The sequence below is a fragment of the Pecten maximus genome, chromosome 14 (genome assembly GCF_902652985.1).
Source record: "Pecten maximus chromosome 14, xPecMax1.1, whole genome shotgun sequence".
Taxonomy (NCBI): domain Eukaryota; kingdom Metazoa; phylum Mollusca; class Bivalvia; order Pectinida; family Pectinidae; genus Pecten; species Pecten maximus.
The window spans coordinates 1,744,548-1,762,286 of record NC_047028.1 but is presented as its reverse complement, the minus strand read 5'-3'; the positions used below and the strand labels follow the sequence as shown (position 1 = coordinate 1,762,286).

General features: G+C 37.2%; 1 protein-coding gene across 1 annotated transcript; it reads left to right on the top strand.

Moving 5' to 3' along the window:
- Positions 1–4,747: 4,747 nt before the first annotated feature.
- LOC117341959 (transcription initiation factor TFIID subunit 6-like) lies at positions 4,748–16,757 on the top strand. The gene is made up of 13 exons (XM_033903846.1): positions 4,748–4,807; positions 7,024–7,286; positions 8,025–8,111; positions 8,464–8,620; positions 9,141–9,364; positions 10,353–10,418; positions 10,645–10,722; positions 11,127–11,228; positions 12,003–12,127; positions 12,877–13,009; positions 13,691–13,816; positions 14,263–14,445; positions 14,940–16,757. Exons 2-13 carry the CDS (start codon positions 7,128–7,130, stop codon positions 15,390–15,392), a joined length of 1,893 nt encoding a protein of 630 aa, XP_033759737.1. The 5' UTR covers positions 4,748–4,807; positions 7,024–7,127; the 3' UTR covers positions 15,393–16,757.
- The last annotated feature ends 982 nt before the right edge of the window (positions 16,758–17,739 follow it).

Genomic DNA, 17,739 nt, shown 5'->3' with positions numbered 1-17,739 from the left:
AATGATTTTCTTCCCATCAAACATTACAACCTGAGATGTTGACGGGACGTGACTTGAATACAGCTGTATGTTTTCTTGAATGATGCCCGGTGAAACAGATTGGCGAACATTGATGTTTGACGGCTGGTATTCGTTAAGTGTGCTGTCGCTGGGTACCGCGAAGTTCAGCTGCCCTATCTCCGGCTTGTAATGCCCTTGTTCTGAAAGGTGCTGTTTCACAGTATCCCTATGAGCAAACCCGCGCATGAATCTTATGAACTGTCCTCCTAGCAACAGCCTCCCTGTCCAGAAGAACTCCTTTGTTTCTTCAGAGTATCGCATACTACTCGTATTTTCCTGCTCGTGCCACTTTAAAGTATCTTGGAAAACTTTGTATGCAATGTTATTTGGTGAAAAATTTCCGTTGCGAACAAGTTTTTTCTAATAATAAGCTGGATGGTTCGTACTCTTGTTTCTACTCTGTGATCTGCAGCATCGCTATTGCCAGGAGAGAACGACAATTTCCGTTTAGAAGCATTATGTGGTGGTGTCACGTCGGTATGAACTGATGTAGGATCAGATTTTTGTGTAGAAACGAACATCCTTTTCGCATTAGATTTTCCAGGGGAAGGCTCGTTTGTTTAATTTCTGCTGCGAATGTATATTTTGTGATGGGTATTTATGGCGTTGCTTTGATCTATACAGGCTTAACTTGAGACGTTTTTTGTACCGCGCCATTGTGTATCACCTGAAAATAAAAAGGAGCATTTTGAACAAGCCAGTTTGGGCATCATTGCACGAACTACAAAAACGCATCATACCAAATCTGGTCGTATACATGGCGACACATACCAATGATTGCGTTCACCAAACTAAACTGATCGGTAATGGGAATATAGGGCATTATAGCGAGTCTGGTTTGATTATGGTTCGATAGTGATAGTAGTTGATTATATGTGTTACAATGCTATTCAACTCGACTTGAAAGTATCAATCTAGTGGAAAATAGGTGCGAGGTGTTGATTTTTGTCTCAAAATATCGCGTTAACTGCTCAATAACTTCTAAACCATGTACTGTCAGCAAATATATCATACATGATTTGAAACTGCAAACATTTTGTCACCGAAACGCAATCTCCATTAATCTGTCATATTCTATGTTAACGAAATATCAAGGATTTTGTACTCACCGGTGGGGTCTGAAGCGGTGTTTGTCAGCCATATTGATCTTCTCATACCAAAATACGCGCTCATCATACCAAACACGTTGGACCCCCTGATAAACAGAGTGCGTGATTCCCCTGGAGCGGAAGAGCGGGCCCAATAGGGGAAGTTGAGGTAAATCCTTTAAATCCCTACTAGTCCTGATTGCCTGAATGGAATTTGATGAAATTTGGTCTGGAGTGTAATTGGGCAAAATATATCTATTATTGTATTAAAAGAGGGTGTGGCTCCCCTTGGGTCGGAGGGTCGGGGCCCAATAGGGAAAAATGAGGTCAATCCTTTAAATTGCCACAAGTCCTGAACGCATGAATAGATTTTGGTAAAATTCGATCTGGGGCATCATTAGCCAAGGGAGATCTAATGTATAAACAGGAAGGGTGACTCCCATGGAGCCGGGGGGACTAGGGGCCAAGTGTAAGTAAGTGGAACTCATTGGGCAGAGAAAAGGAGCCAAATAGGGGAAATATAGCAAAAAACTACTTTTAAATCCTTTTTGAAGAATAACAGAATTTGGATCACCTATATTTGGAACCATTATTGGGAGAAATTCAGTTCAAAGGTAGAAACAATATTTGAAATATAACTTAAATTAGAGTATTTTACCATAATTACTGAAATATCCAGGTTGATTATACCGATACTTATGACATGAGAGTAACTGCAACTTTTGTAGTGGTCGATTGATAGAGACGTTCCTCGCCGTCGAGTTTTCGCATTCTCGCGTTTTCGACCTTAGGTCGAGAGTGCGAGAATGTAAGATTAGGCCTTAACGGCCTTCCTCGCACTCTCGCTTTCTCACATTTAAGCATTGAACTGCTTTCAGTTGGAAGTTATGGGCTGATGAATGCCAATTGGACAAAGGCAAGTTTAATGAAGCGCGCTAGCGCTTCATGTTGAATTTGCCTTTGTCCAGTTGGTATTCATCGGACCATAACTTCCAACTGAAAGCAGTTCAATGCTTATATTTACATTTGACAACGATTTTAAAAAACTATGTCCAGGAATTTCGCTCCGACGATGGACGGACAAATTATTATCGTCAAAGACGGAACAGCCTTTTCAACAGCCATCTTTCGTTATCGCCGACGTGACAATTATGACGTCACTATAATAATGACGTCATAATAAAGATTTGGAAGTTATGGACTCGTAATCTTCAATTGAGCATGGTAACGTTATACAGTGGGGCTGCAGTGTAAATGTAAATATTTAAGCATTGAACTGCTTTCATTTGGAAGTTATGAGCTGATGAATGACAACTGGACGAAGGCAAATTTAATGAAGCGCGTCAGCGCTTCATGTTGAATTTGCCTTTGTCCAGTTGGCATCCATCATCCCATAACTTCCAAATGAAAGCAGTTCAATGCTTATATTTACATTTGACAACGAATTTGAAAGACTATATCCAGGAATTTTACTCTGATAATGAATAAACAAATTATTATCGTCAAAGACGGAACAGCCTTTTCAACAGCCATCTTTCGTTATCGCCGACGTTACAATTATGACGTCACTATAATAATGACGTCATAATAAAGATTTGGAAGTTATGGACTCATAACTTCCAAGTGAGCTTGGTAAAGTTATATAGTGGGGCTGCAGTGTAAATGTAAATATATGTATATATATCCAACGTAATGTATATAAGCGAACTTCCTTACGCGAAGGAGCGAGAGTGCTAGGGCGGCCGTTAAGGCCTAATCTCGTATTCTCGCACTCTCGACCTTAAGTTGAAAACGCGAGAATGCGAAATCGCGACGTCGCGATTTCGCATTCTCGCCGTCGAGTTTTCGCATTCTCGCGTTTTCACTCCCTCGCCGTCGAGTTTTCGCATTCTCGCGTTTTCGCTCCCTCGCCGTCGCGTTTTCGCATTCTCGCGTTTTCGACCTAAGGTCGAGAGTGCGAGAATGCGAGATTTTATACTTGGCCCTAACGAGCAGTCATAGTGTTCAGATTTTTTTAGTTTGGAATTTATCCAATCCAAACAGGTATTGATTTCAACATCTGATCACTAATATTGTTCAGGGTTGGGGTGTCCTTTGTCCATATTCCATCTTTCGATAGTCAGTAAGGAATATAAGTAGATTACGGTAGCACTCCTATTTTGAGCGAGGATTTCATATTTCAAAATCCTCTATTGTCAAAACAAAGAACAGGTTTTTCGACGTAAAATGTCTTTGGTATCAATGAGTTTGTTGGTTTTTATAGTTAATTCACACGTTCAAACCCACAAAATCACGACAGGTGCACGAGATGTTGATAACACTGAAAATAGACGTCGTCTAAGTTGTTGACTGGGTATATGTCAGCCTACTTTGATATGAAATTTATTTGGGCAATGTCGTGCATCGTAGACTCACACTGGGAAATTACCAGTATAATGTAACTAGTTACTAACTATATGTCACTTCAAACCTTTTTTTGTGTGTGATGTTATTAGTGATAGAGATCGACTGTTCTGGACGATTTTCTCTTCTACAAAAATACGTCCATGTTAACCATCCTGAACTTTCCTTCTTTCTTATGTACATGTACATGTCTCGCTGTCATAGTGACCGGATGAGGTGTCCTATGGCAAGCCGTTTTAATATTGAATACTTATGTAGCTTAAGTCAAATACTTTTTTTGACTTAAGTTAAAAAGATTTCAACTTAAGTCAAAATCGTTTTAGCTTAAGTCAAAAAACCTTTTTACCTTAAGATATTATATGTATTAAGTATCAAAACGGCTTGCCATAGTATTGTGTCCTGTTGGGTTTCCTCGGCAGTATGCAGTACAAAGTCGGCATCAGTTGCGCGCTTTGACAAAACAAACGTCCCTAGATTATGACCTTAGCTGTTGATATTTCTCGATTATAATTTCGCAAATGGTTGCTTTGAAAATGGCACAACAAACTCGGTTTTGAAGATGTTTGTTTCTTAGTCTGTACGCTATTGACTTAAGTACTGTTTTCGCAATCTGAATAGCTTAAGTAAAGATTCGAAGAAAAGCATGAATTAGAATTGTAGTTTTCAGAAACATTTTTGTGATTATGTTTAGGAAATAGCATGGGGGACATTTTTTTATTGTGGTAATGTTTAAAATTGTTTCGTTTAATCCATCTGCGTATTAAACTCACTTTCACCTGTGATAAGAGAGATTACTCGTACAGTTTACCATGGCAACCGAATACACGTATTATACTTCACACGATATCTTATATACTTTACTTTTATAAGATATCGTGTATCATACGCTGTATATATCACGAAATAATAAAAAAAAAATCACATATAGGGCCAGCACGTGTGATTAATATAAGTTGATATAAATTGTTTTGTTATTGCTTTACAATCATAAAGGTTATGTACATAATTAAATCCCTTCCTTCGTTCTGTTACTCTTATTTTTTTTATAAAAAAGATGTTTAATATTCTCGAGATAGGGCTTAGGGGCCAATCCAGGAGTTAGGGTAAGTAGCCATTTCAGTGATCGGACCGCGATTAACATATTGGGTTCTTGTTAATTCCGGCGCCTTGTTCCGGCTCCGTGTCTTAATTTTCATACCTACTATAGAGGGCGCTACGGTAGACGAGTACTTCCTGTTATGGTTTGCTGTAAAGCGGTAAGGTATTTTTAACCCGGTCACTGCTTGTTATTGTTGTGTAAATCATGGAAAGATTATTGCTAGATGTAAATATCTTGTATGCATATTCTGGATAGATAAAATCTCGTTTCCATCCCATGAATACTGCGCACGTGATACAAACCAAACGTTAAGTCTGTTAACGATAGCAGACTTTTGAGGGGTGTTTCCTTGACTGGGGTAGTACTTTTAGTATTTAAAAATATGTATATATTTATAGTATTACCACAGGAATTGGACTTATACTTTAAAAACACTTGTGTTTCTTCAATAAAACGGTGAATGCTTTTTTATATATATAAAAGAGGCCTGATATTGTTGTTAAAAAATTAATGATATAGAAGTTAGAACGCCTTTTTCATGTGGCTCTGCATGTTGATATAGCCTTAAACAAATAGAAGATTATTTTATAAAAAAATTTCCAATTGTTAGGTGGAGGCCAGAAGAATCTAAGGGCAATATCTGTTGAAATATGCTGTGAAATCTACAATTCTACAGAAATTCTAGCACAGTTCACATGGGTTGTTAATCACTGGAATCACTGGATGACATCAATATAAGTCTTATTGGACTTCTTTGATGTATCTTGGCGTTTTCCCACAACTAAAGTTTGTCCTTCGCGACTTCCTTCCAGTTGCACACACACTTAATAATCGTAAAATTGTATATATGTAGCGTTCCACTCGGGTATACACGAGACGCTATTAATAAAAGTTCGAGATGGAAGCTGACTACGGCAGGGACAACTATGACACCAGACTAAAGTTCACATAATTTTATTTACACATCCATGAAGTTCAACATATCATACATTAGGTTCACATACATCCCATTCAGACGTACACATGTACACACTTCGCATCGAATATACACTGTTTCACATAATATCCACGGGTGATAACTTCCAGTAGTCTTATGTATTCCATAGTGAGACTAACACACTTAGTACATCCCATAAAAGTGTAAGTTAAATCCAAGTATCAATATCTTATCACAAGTTGCGTGGAGTATTTCCCAAAGCAAAACTTTATCTCCTTGTTTTCGTCACTTTCACCCCTTATATACCACTTTCATACTGCATTTTCATTGGCTAACATCTGCTCCTCCGACCTATATTTGGCTCCTCTGTCGCTCCTCACTCACGCTGATTGGTTAAGACCTGCTCCTCTCGCTCCTCCGACCTACTTACAGCTCGCTCCTCACTCTCTCTCATTGGTTAAACACTAGTTATAAATAGGACCTGTTACTAAATTTACACGGGCCTTATGCAACCTGTCAATCAGGTTGGGCCCTAATACACAGCTCCACGATGCTACAGAACGTAAACAACTCCTTATAAGGAAAACTAGCTCCCTGCTGCCCCGTATATACACACACACATATATAGACCCTACACACACCCTATGTAATACATATACATAGCCCACTACTATATTACCCTAAACAATATAATACAATTAAACTACATTTCTAATTTAATAAACATAAGCGTGAAATATATTTCCACGCTACATATACACATTTAAAAGTTCTAAAATACATAATGTATACTCAGAGTATAGTGTCGAAGTTGGTCATAAAAACTGTAGTACATGTCTTAAATGGGAAAGATAGACATTACGACTGTAATACATTTATCGGTTAACTAATAGTCCAATAGTTCTACTATGGTTGTATTGTATACACAGTTTGTGGAATACTTATGTCATAGTTTCCCAGTTGAGCTGGGTTGGAACTCGCACATTCTACATGTACTTGTTGTGTTATTGGTGATCTTACTGTTCCAGGTTAGTTGAACGAGGGTTCAAATTTCAGGGGGTGTCTGTGGTTACGCCAGTGCTTGTTTAACCTGTCCTTAAAGCTATTTACTGACGGAGCTGAAACCACACATACTGGTAGCGAGTTCCAGTTTAACACAACCCTGTTACTGAAGTAGTTTAAGGTTTTCTGCTTTTTACATGGTTTTTTAAAATAACTTCTTTGAGTGGCCACGAGTAGCGCTATATTCGCACAGTGTAAAAAGTTTATCCTTTTCCATGTTGTTAAGAATTTGATAGACCTGCAGCATGTCCACTCTTTCCCTTCGATATTCAAGGGTTGGTAGTCCCAGTAATCGTAGTCTTTCCTGGTATGGTTTAGCTTTTAGGGATGGCACTGAGTTAATTAAAACAATACATCGACACATTGTATTGCAGGTGTTTGAATGTAGAATGGAGAAAACTATGTAGAAGCATGTCGGTCCTTCAAGTCTTCATGTGGATATGACCAGTTTTAGGACAGCACTTCAAGCTGTACAAAAATGGCACAGAAAGACCACAAGGAGCAGAAGATCAGCAGTCACCTGAGTTCCGAGTCCATCCGGGTCATTGCAGAGTCCGTCAGTTATGGCGGTATTCCTGACGAGGCTGCAGTACATCTGGCAGAGGATACAACATACAGAATCAAATTATTATTACAGGTATCCAGACACTCAAAATAGTATGCATGTACCTTTTCTGGTAGTAGAATTAAAAATGTTAGGATGTCTAATTTATTTACATTGAAATATACATTTTATGCATGGATTGTCAATGCTTTTTACAACATTTTACAATAACAATTGTTTCTGTTATTCAATATAATACAAAAACCTTTCTTTTTAATTTTTTGGGTGAGTTTTATTCAAATTTTAAAGTGGCTTAGACTTATAAGTCACATATATATCAATTACTATAATTTTTTATGTTCTGATGGGGGAGGATTTGAAGTGTTCTGATGGGGGATCTGGAGGTATTGCAAGTATACAATAATGAAACCAGGCCAGACTGGAGTTCAAACTACATTTAGGTAACTCCAAACATTGTACGCACCAACTGATTGATGTACATAGTGATTAATATTCGCATGGTCCAGTCCTGTTAGTGTACATATATGTGTTTAAATCCTATGTGATAGTTATGAGCTTTACATACTTAAAGTAACTTAGAGCTAACTGAAAAAAATGTTTCTATAGATATCAATTGTTCTTTGTTAATCAAAATTTTCAATATCACATCACTCCTTTATCATTTTCTTCTTGTTTATATGATTAGTTTGCATTACAAGCAACATGGAATATACTGTTATGCTGTTTTGAATCCTTGCTAATATTTTGAAAAATATGATTGATATTTGTTTACTAGTGAATTTATATGGATTCATATGATGTTGATTGTAGGAGGCTGTAAAATTTATGCATCATGGAAAGAGGAGAAAACTTTCAACAGCTGATTTTGACCAAGCTTTAAAAGTGAAGAATATAGAGGCAAGTTTTATGATACTGAATTGGTCATGATTCTATGAGGTTAATATAAGAAGTTTACCTTCTTAACAGGGTATGGCTCAACTCTAAATTTGTTTGAGACTGATCTTTGTTCATTAGTTTGAACAACACCGCATGCTGGTTAAATCTTTACAAGAATTAAAAGTTATCTTCATAATTCACATATCTATATTCATCATCAGTCACAAAGTTACAACGGAAGTTTTGCATGAAAAGATAAAACCTAAATATTGTTTAACTAGAAGTAGAATAGATAAGTTAATGTCCAGTGTTTCTCTCTTCAATAGTAAATATAACTTTCTGAAACTATAAATTACTTCACATATTCCCACAGCCGGTGTATGGCTTCCAACAGTCTACAGAGTTCATACCCTTCCGGTTTGCCAGTGGAGGAGGGAGAGAACTACACTTCACTGAGGAGAAGGAAATGGATCTACAAGATGTCATTAATTCCTCCCTTCCTAAAGTACCACTAGACTTGTCACTTAAAGGTATGTTTTCCTCATAATTGAATGATTATATTGTATTCCTTCAAAGTTTAGCAGTTTTCACTGGATCCAAAACTGGTGCTAACCACAGAGTTAGAAAGTCTAACCAAGTAGCAGGTCTAGATCTCTCACTTTTAATCAATTATATTATTTTGTAATTAGTCGTCACAATCTAGTAGATGAATGATATATCAGATATTTTCTTCTCTTCTTTTAGAAAGGTAAATCTATGTTTGTCTCGTACACAACATAGTTACTTGACAGTGTCTGTAATGATAGCGGGCAGCATGAAGTCCTCTTCATTACAGAGGAATAAAGGAATAAAAGTCAAATCACACAAAATATTTCAGTGACATTCATTGTTACATGGAATGCTCTGTTTTACGATGCATTTTCTGAAATATCAGTCATTGTTATTCTCCAGATATATAATGTGCGAGAATTTGTCTCCATACGTAAGTCAAATGTATTCGTAACTTCATTAAGTCCTGTTTTAATTATCCTAAGTTTATTGACCTTTCAGCTCACTGGCTAAGTATAGATGGAGTTCAACCCTCGATCCCAGAGAACCCCCCTCCTGCCACCAAGGACCAGCAGAAGAGTGAGATTTTAGACACTGGGGTGAAGAGTGCCATCGATAAGATTCAGAAACCAAAGGCCATGATTGAGACTGTAAAAGCCAAACATCGTCATAAGGCAGCTGATCTTGCTAAAGTGAAGGAGCTTTCCACCCATGAACTTTCTGTGGTAAGTATAGGTCATTGTGATGTTAAATATTTGTTTCTATTTTAACCTACCACTAGGGTTATGCTGTGGTGACAAGGTAAACGGAATTCATCCTCTTCCAAGTTTTTCCTTAAAATGCCACTTATATGCAGTTGTTGCATAAAAAAAGGAGTGTGGGCACCCTGGGGTTTAAAGGGAAGGAGTCCAGCAGGCCAGTTGGGGATACCCTGGGGTTTAAAGGGAAGGAGTCCAGTGGACCAGTTAGGGATACCCTGGGGTTTATAGGGAAGGAGTCCAGTGGACCAGTTAGGGATACCCTGGGGTTTAAAGGGAAGGAGCCCGGCAGGCCAGTGGGGGTACCCTGGGGTTTAAAGGGAAGGAGTCCAGCAGGCCAGTTGGGGATATCCTGGGGTTTATAGGGAAGGAGTCCATTGGACCAGTTAGGGATACCCTGGGGTTTAAAGGGAAGGAGTCCAGTAGACCAGTTTGGGATACCCTGGGGTTTATAGGGAAGGAGTCCATTGGACCAGTTAGGGATACCCTGGGGTTTATAGGGAAGGAGTCCGGTGAAACAGTTAGGGATACCCTGGGGTTTATAGGGAAGGAGTCCAGCAGGCCAGTTGGGGATACCCTGGGGTTTATAAGGAAGGAGTCCAGCAGGCCAATGGGGATACCCTGGGGTTTATAGGGAAGGAGTCCAGCAGGCTAGTTGGGGATACCCTGGGGTTTAGAGGGAAGGAGTCTAGCAGGCCAGTTGGGGATACCCTGGGGTTTATAGGGAAGGAGTCCAGCAGGCCAATGGGGATACCCTGGGGTTTAAAGGGAAGGAGCCCTGTGGACCAGTGGGGGATACCCTGGGGTTTATAGGGAAGGAGCCTGTCGGACCAAAGGGGAACATACCTGTGAAGTTCAGGCAAAATTTGTTTGGATAATCTTCGGGTGAAGGAAAAACAATTTTTAATGTGTTGCAAGCAGTATTAGGATTTAATCAATTTTAAATGATCTTCAGGAACAACAGTTGTACTACAAGGAAATAACAGAGGCTTGTGTCGGTCCAGACGAGGGTCGTCGCTCGGTAAGTTTCCGGCTTTGGTAATCTATGGAGAATTTCAATTTTTCAAAATATTGACCAAAGATGAATCCTGATACAGATCAAGGTTTTTGTATTTTGATCAAATTTTTTACCAAAAAGATAGAAAAATGGTTTGAGCATTATGTTGATCTACAGTCTGAGCTGAAATGATACATTGAGTTTGGTTATATATATATATTTATATATACTTTTTTTTTTCATTTGAAAGGAGGCACTACAGAGCCTTGCTACTGATCCAGGCCTCCATCAAATGCTTCCACGTTTTAGTAGCTTTATTTCAGAAGGGGTGAGTTGGTTTATGTTACACACCAGATGTGTAAATTAGACATCTTAACTTGATTGTATCTGTAACTTATTGCTAAATGTGATATTAAATTATGTAAATTGAAGTAATATGATGATTATTGCGCAAGATTTAATCAAAATAAAAAACCAGTGTAAACCTGTCATTGAATATAGTTGGTGAATCAAACAAGTCTAACTGTTTTTGTAAAAATACTGTCAAACTACATGATGTAGTGTTCATATCTGTCTTATTTTCTTATTCACATAAATAAAAAAACATACCTTAATTAAACTGATGTATTTTTGAAAAAAATTTTTTAAATGGTTTGTTAATACATGTACATATGATTATTTAATTGTAATTATGTACATAACTGTATATATACTCTAATATCTTTTTGGCAGGTGAAAATAAATGTGGTACAGAACAATCTAGCTCTGCTGATATACCTGATGAGAATGGTGAAGTCTTTAATGGACAACCAAACACTGTATCTAGAAAAATACGTAAGTAGGATCTCGTTATATATTGTACAAAGATCTTGTTTTAAAAATTTTTACAAAATTTTCTATTTTCTTGTAATAACATGATGTCAGTAATTGAATTGATAAAATGGGTTTCCAAATTAAGATGATTCACCTTGCTGACACATTTTTTTTTATATAGATAGATATGTGGTACACTTCCTGATTGTTATTATCAGTAATCACAAAATATCTCTTGACTGAGTGAGCTGTCCTTTAAAACTCCTTTCAGGCAAAATATTATTTCTGAATACAAAGATGTACAAGTTACCCACAAAGAGATTTACACATTGTCAATTTCTCAAGACACAGTGTTGTAAATGTTTATGACAGTTTGTAGAATTTGATTAATATAAGGAACACCAGTTTTATATCAGATTATATTTACATTTGCTTTGCAGACTACAATTGAAATGTATGAATTATGCAATATGTGTTGTGTGACAATAATGCCATTTGATCATGTGACCACTGTTTTGACAAAACAGGCTTTTTTTTTGCCAAGAACTTGACAAACTGATGCTAAGCGGGTAACATAACAAAGCCAACCTGAACTAAAATCTTCTAATATCTAATGTTGGAAGCTACTGTTGTTATAGTGTTGTACCACACAGAAGACGGCTGATTTCATTTTGTCAGCAATGTATGCTATAGGACCATAACACCATTTGCTATCACATTAATTGTATAAATACAATATAAAAATTTGTGTATATTTACTTGTCATGTTATAAAGCACAACGATTTGTGTTACAGCTACACGAGTTTATCCCAGCAGTGACCACCTGTATTGTAAGTAAACAGCTGTGTATGAGGCCCGATGTTGACAATCACTGGGCCCTGAGAGACTTTGCTGCACGTCTTATGGCACAGATATCCAAGTGAGTAAACCTTATAGACAAGACAAATACAGGGTGCTCAAATAGGATGTTTAACGGGTTTGTATTTCACTAAAAACACTAAAGTTTTTAAACACAGATTGGACATATGACTTGGTATATAAAGACTAAACTTCTCCCATAATTCTGTTGCAAACATCCATCCATTCCAGAGTTTGTAGAACTTGTTTCATAATGGCTGTAAAAGGTTTTAAAAAATCCTATTTCTCTTTGTAACCACAAAAACAGACAACAAATGGTTACAACAATGGCCTAGCTCTAGGTACGATGTGACACCTGGGGGACAAATAAACAGTTGAGCTGCAGGCTGGTAAAACTTATAAAAGTATCTTGTATGTAAGGGGACAAATATTCACTGTATGATATATACACAGTGTATTTAAATTAATTTTGACATACCGATACCTACAGAAACATTCTCATTTTACAGTATATACATGATACATTGGAAATATGATTAGTTTTATTTTTTGTATTTACCTATATAAACTTTGTTGTTATACAGGACATAATTATGAACGTACACAATACATTTGAATTTGAATTATTTTTACTTACTTTATACCTACAGAAACTTTCTCGTTTTACAGTATATACATGATACATTGGAAATATGATTAGTTTTATTTTGTTGTATTTACCTATATAAACTTTGTTGTTATACAGGGCATAATTATGAACGTACACAATACATTTGAATTTGAATTATTTTTACTTACTTATACCTACAGAAACTTCAGTACCAACACCAACAACATCCAGGCTAGGATCACCAAGACTTTCAGCATGGCTCTTCAGACTGATAAGATAGCGTTGGCAACACAGTATGGGGCCGTAGCTGGTCTGGGAGAACTCGGCTCTGAGGTCAGTAGGTCATATATCCCTTTCAATACTGTTTAGGGCTGTAGCTGGTCGGTGAAAATTTAGCTCTGAGGTCAGTAGGTCATAGGGTATTGGAAACACGGTTAGGGACAGTAGCTAGCCATGGTCTTGGAGACCTTAACTCTAAGGTCATTAGGTCATAGGGTATTGGAAACATAGTTGGTCTGGGAGAACTCGGCTCTGAAGTCAGTAGTTCATGAAAACACAATTTTGCAAACAGCATGGGTAGTCTGCCCTGAGGTCAGTTGGTCATAAGGCCCCGTCAACACCATTTTGGGCCATAGCTGGTCTGGTCAGCAGGTCATAGGGACTTCGCAATGCAATATGGGGCTGTAGCTGGTGTGGGAGAACTCAGCCCTGAAGCCAGTAGGTCTTAGTCTGTTAATACTGTCTGGGGCCTATGTTGGTATAAAATAACAAGAAAACAACACCCAGTAAAAAGATAAGATTTTATTATATGCCTAACATACCATGTAAAACACGATGTTTGCTGACCTAGAGGGGATTTTTTCCAAAAAACAATCGGTAGGTTTACTTTTACTTTGTCTTTACCTACCAACACCAGCTTCCCGCCTCCAACTTTCAAATTAGGAGTTCTTGTATCAAACACCCCTAAATGACACAGTTGTCATTTGACTGTATTGATACTGTATTCCCTTACAGGTGATCAAGTCCTTCCTGTTGCCACATGTAAACTCCCTAGGCGAGCACTTAAAACAGACAGTTGATGCTGTAGTTCTGAACAATGTGGACAAAATCGCAGCAGATAACATCAAGAAGATGCTCACAGTAAGTGTTTTTATATAGATTCTATGGTTTTTCGGGTTTTTTTTGTGTTTTAAAGAAATTTTCATTTTAATAATTACTGCTTATTTTTAAACATGATAACCTAAACTGTGTTGTTTACACAAACTAAGAAAAATTAAATTTCACATAATCTATATGGTGTGTTGTGATGTCTATACTATAATACAACTACATATCCCCGGTTTCGTTGGAATGACATTTGATACATTTTGATAAACTGAGTTAGACACAAACCTTTGAAGTCACAAGCGAGACGAATTTTTTTTTTAGATCAGACGTTGATTATCACAAGTTACAGAAAGTAGTTTATATATATACAACTTATAATTACATAGTAATATCTTGCCTTTTCTTTTTTGATCAAACACTTGAATTTGAGGAAGGACTAGGATGTAAAACACACTGAAACCTGTTAACTTTACTTACAGAAATACATACCGCCTGTCCTAAAAGTCAGCAGAAGTCCCAACAACAGCCTCGACAGTTATATCGCTGAGTTTGGCTATGTTGGTCAACTTTTGTTTAATGCTGTAGAGCGGGAGAGGCGGTCATCAGGCAGTGGTCAGTCTGCAGGACCTGGTCCAGGCAGACCCTCTGTCCATATCCCACAGGTAAGAATTATAGGTTCATAGTCAATCATATCACAGGTGTTGCCTGTCCTACTTTAATTGAAGACAAACATATATGTTCAGGCTTTTTTATTTGGGGGGGGGGGGGGGGGGGGGGGGGGGGGGGGGGGGGGGCTTTCCTATGATATTTATTGGGTTGGGTTGGGTTGGGGGGAGGTATTCCTGTGATATTTATTGGGTTGGGATGGGTTGGGGGGAGGTATTCCTGTGATATTTATTGGGTTGGGTTGGGTTGGGGGGAGGTATTCCTGTGATATTTATTGGGTTGGGATGGGTTGGGGGGAGGTATTCCTGTGATATTTATTGGGTTGGGATGGGTCGGGGGGAGGTATTCCTGTGATATTTATTGGGTTTGGTTAAGTAAATTTTGATCCTTAATTCAGGCTCTTAACGGTATGAATTATTTTTGAACTGCTTACCAGTATGAAAAAGTTCACATATTTGGAAACTAAATGTATATTTGGGGTTATTTTCAGCCGAGGATGGTAATCCACCCAGGATCACAGCCTAGCACCCCTTCCACACCTCGTCAGCTCTCGCTCTCAAACAGCATCAGCATACCGAAGACACCAACCACACCTTCCATTGGGGGTCAACAGAAATTTGTCATCATGTCCTCTCAGCCTCGTCCACCCCCACCCTCCAATAATCCTCTCAGCATGACGAGTGGCACTGCCGGAACAACCATCGTCAAGGTCATGTCCTCTGGAGGTCAGGGGTCAACAACCAGCTCTGGATCGACACCATCGACACCCCAGCCTAAGATTGTGGTTGTGTCTATGCCCCAGGGGAGCGCGTCGTCCATACCAACCCCCGGGGTGCCAAGCACCAGTATTCTGGGACCTGACATGGGCGTGAAAAGTGTGTTCAGTGCACAATCTGCTACAAATTTCTCTCTAAAAAAGGATCATGACAATAATTGGTCCTGACCAGAGCATATCCGTCATTAATATTGTTTACTGTTGTGTTTTGTCATTTTGATCATTTCATTTGATAAGTCTTAAATCGTAAAGTGACAAATGACTTCATACAGAATGCAATATGGTTTCCCATATTATTGTATGGCCTAGACAAATAAGGGAGACAATTATGTATGTATACATGTAATTTTATATGGCTTTCTCATAAAGTATACTAAAACAATCAAATTTGGTTTATATTTAAATTATATGGCATACAACTCAAAGACAAAATTATAATTTGGAATGCTTTGGCTGAAAATATGCAATATTTATTTTTGTGAGTTTAGAAAAAAAGGAGAAACCCTTTAACATTTTGAATCGTTCAATAAACAATGAAAGTTCTCTAAGATAAAATAGGGATATTTTGCCAGTTGAATAAACTCCAGAATTCTTTTCAAAATGTGTACATGTATGTGTTTTGGGACTTTGAATCCAAGATGAGACGAGGCATTTGTAATATTAATAAAAGTAGGCCAAGGTAATTTTCCTATATTTTACTTTTTTAGATATAAATGTTACTGGTACAGATATTTCTGTCCAGTAAAAGGGTAAAAACAAATATTTATTACAACATAATCATGTTGTACAAGTGCAGATAAGAAGAATTATGAGAAACATTAAAAGATTTCAATTTTTTCATTTTTTTACATTGAAAATATTTTTATGTGCTATATACAAGTAGTCCTACAATATATCAACTGAATTATCAATTGAGATACTGAAAACTGCTTGAATATCAATTTAAAAAAATGTTGTTTTTTTTTAGTTTCTTGATTTTTTCTAGTTTTTTTATCAAATAAATATACAGTTGCTTTATTTATTCTCAATTATGGTTAGAATGTTTTGTGGAATACTGAAGAACCTCGTCTTCGGTAAGTGTGTAAGGAGTAAATAATGTTGACAGTGTTAGGACCTTTATCAGTGTACAATGTAGTAAAATGTTTATAAAACTGATCATTAAGGGAATTTCAAGTGTTTGTGGTGTCTGTTTTACAATATATGTTTGATCTTTGCAGAAGGACAGCAGTTCAATGATTAAAAACCAGAGGTTTATTTTAAATGATAATTTATATCATCACAGATGATATAAGGTAGTCCTTGCCAAACTGGCCATGATAAAGTGTTCATCTGACTAGGGTATGTGTCAAGTAGTCGTCCATTTGTCATTACTCATAAAATATCTCATCATCGGTTAAGTCGTGGCGTTCTCTGCCTGCTTGCCCAGTATAATCACGAGCGATTACTGTGCTCATTGACCCGTAGTTTGGTTTTAGGTCAGTCATATTCAGAACAATGTATTTAAAATGAAAAGGATTAAAGAATTACCCAATATACAGTGTGTATGTTTTCTGTGTGTAGATAATGACTTGGGAGCTGATCAAATACTCCATATTAACAGTACCTGGAAGTTATTTGACTTTTTAGATTGACAACATATAGCAATTGTATCTTGTCAGTCATGCACCGTGTGTAACCTTTCCCATTTCAAACTTCTCGAGTTCCACCGGTAAGATTAATATCAAACTTATCTGAAACGAGCCTGTCCAAGTGTTATAAATTTTGGGGTCACCTGTCTGTAATGTCAATCTATCATCAGGTTAGTCTATATAGACCTGTATACAGTAAACACCTATCTGTAATGTCAATATATCATCTCGTTAGTCTATATAGACCTGTATACAGTAAACACCTGTCTGTAATGTCAATATATCATCTCGTTAGTCTATATAGACATGTATACAGTAAACACCTGTCTATAATGTCAATATATCATCTCATTAGTCTATATAGACCTGTATACAGTAAACACCTGTCTATAATGTCAATATATCATCTCTCTAGTCTATATAGACCTGTATACAGTCAACACCTGTCTGTAATGTCAATATTTCATCTCGTTAGTCTATATAGACCTGTATATAGTAAACACCTGTCCGTAATGTCAATATATCATCTCTTTAGTCTATATAGACCTGTATACAGTAAACACCTGTCTATAATGTCAATATATCATCTTGTTAGTCTATATAGACCTGTATACAGTAAACACCTGTCTATAATGTCAATATATCATCTCGTTAGTCTATATAGACCTGTATACAGTAAACACCTGTCTATAATGTCAATATATCATCTCGTTAGTCTATATAGACCTGTATACAGTAAACACCTGTCTGTAATGTCAATATATCATCTCGTTAGTCTATATAGACCTGTATACAGTAAACACCTGTCTGTAATGTCAATACATCATCTCATTAGTCTATATAGACCTGTATACAGTAAACACCTGTCTGTAATGTCAATATATCAT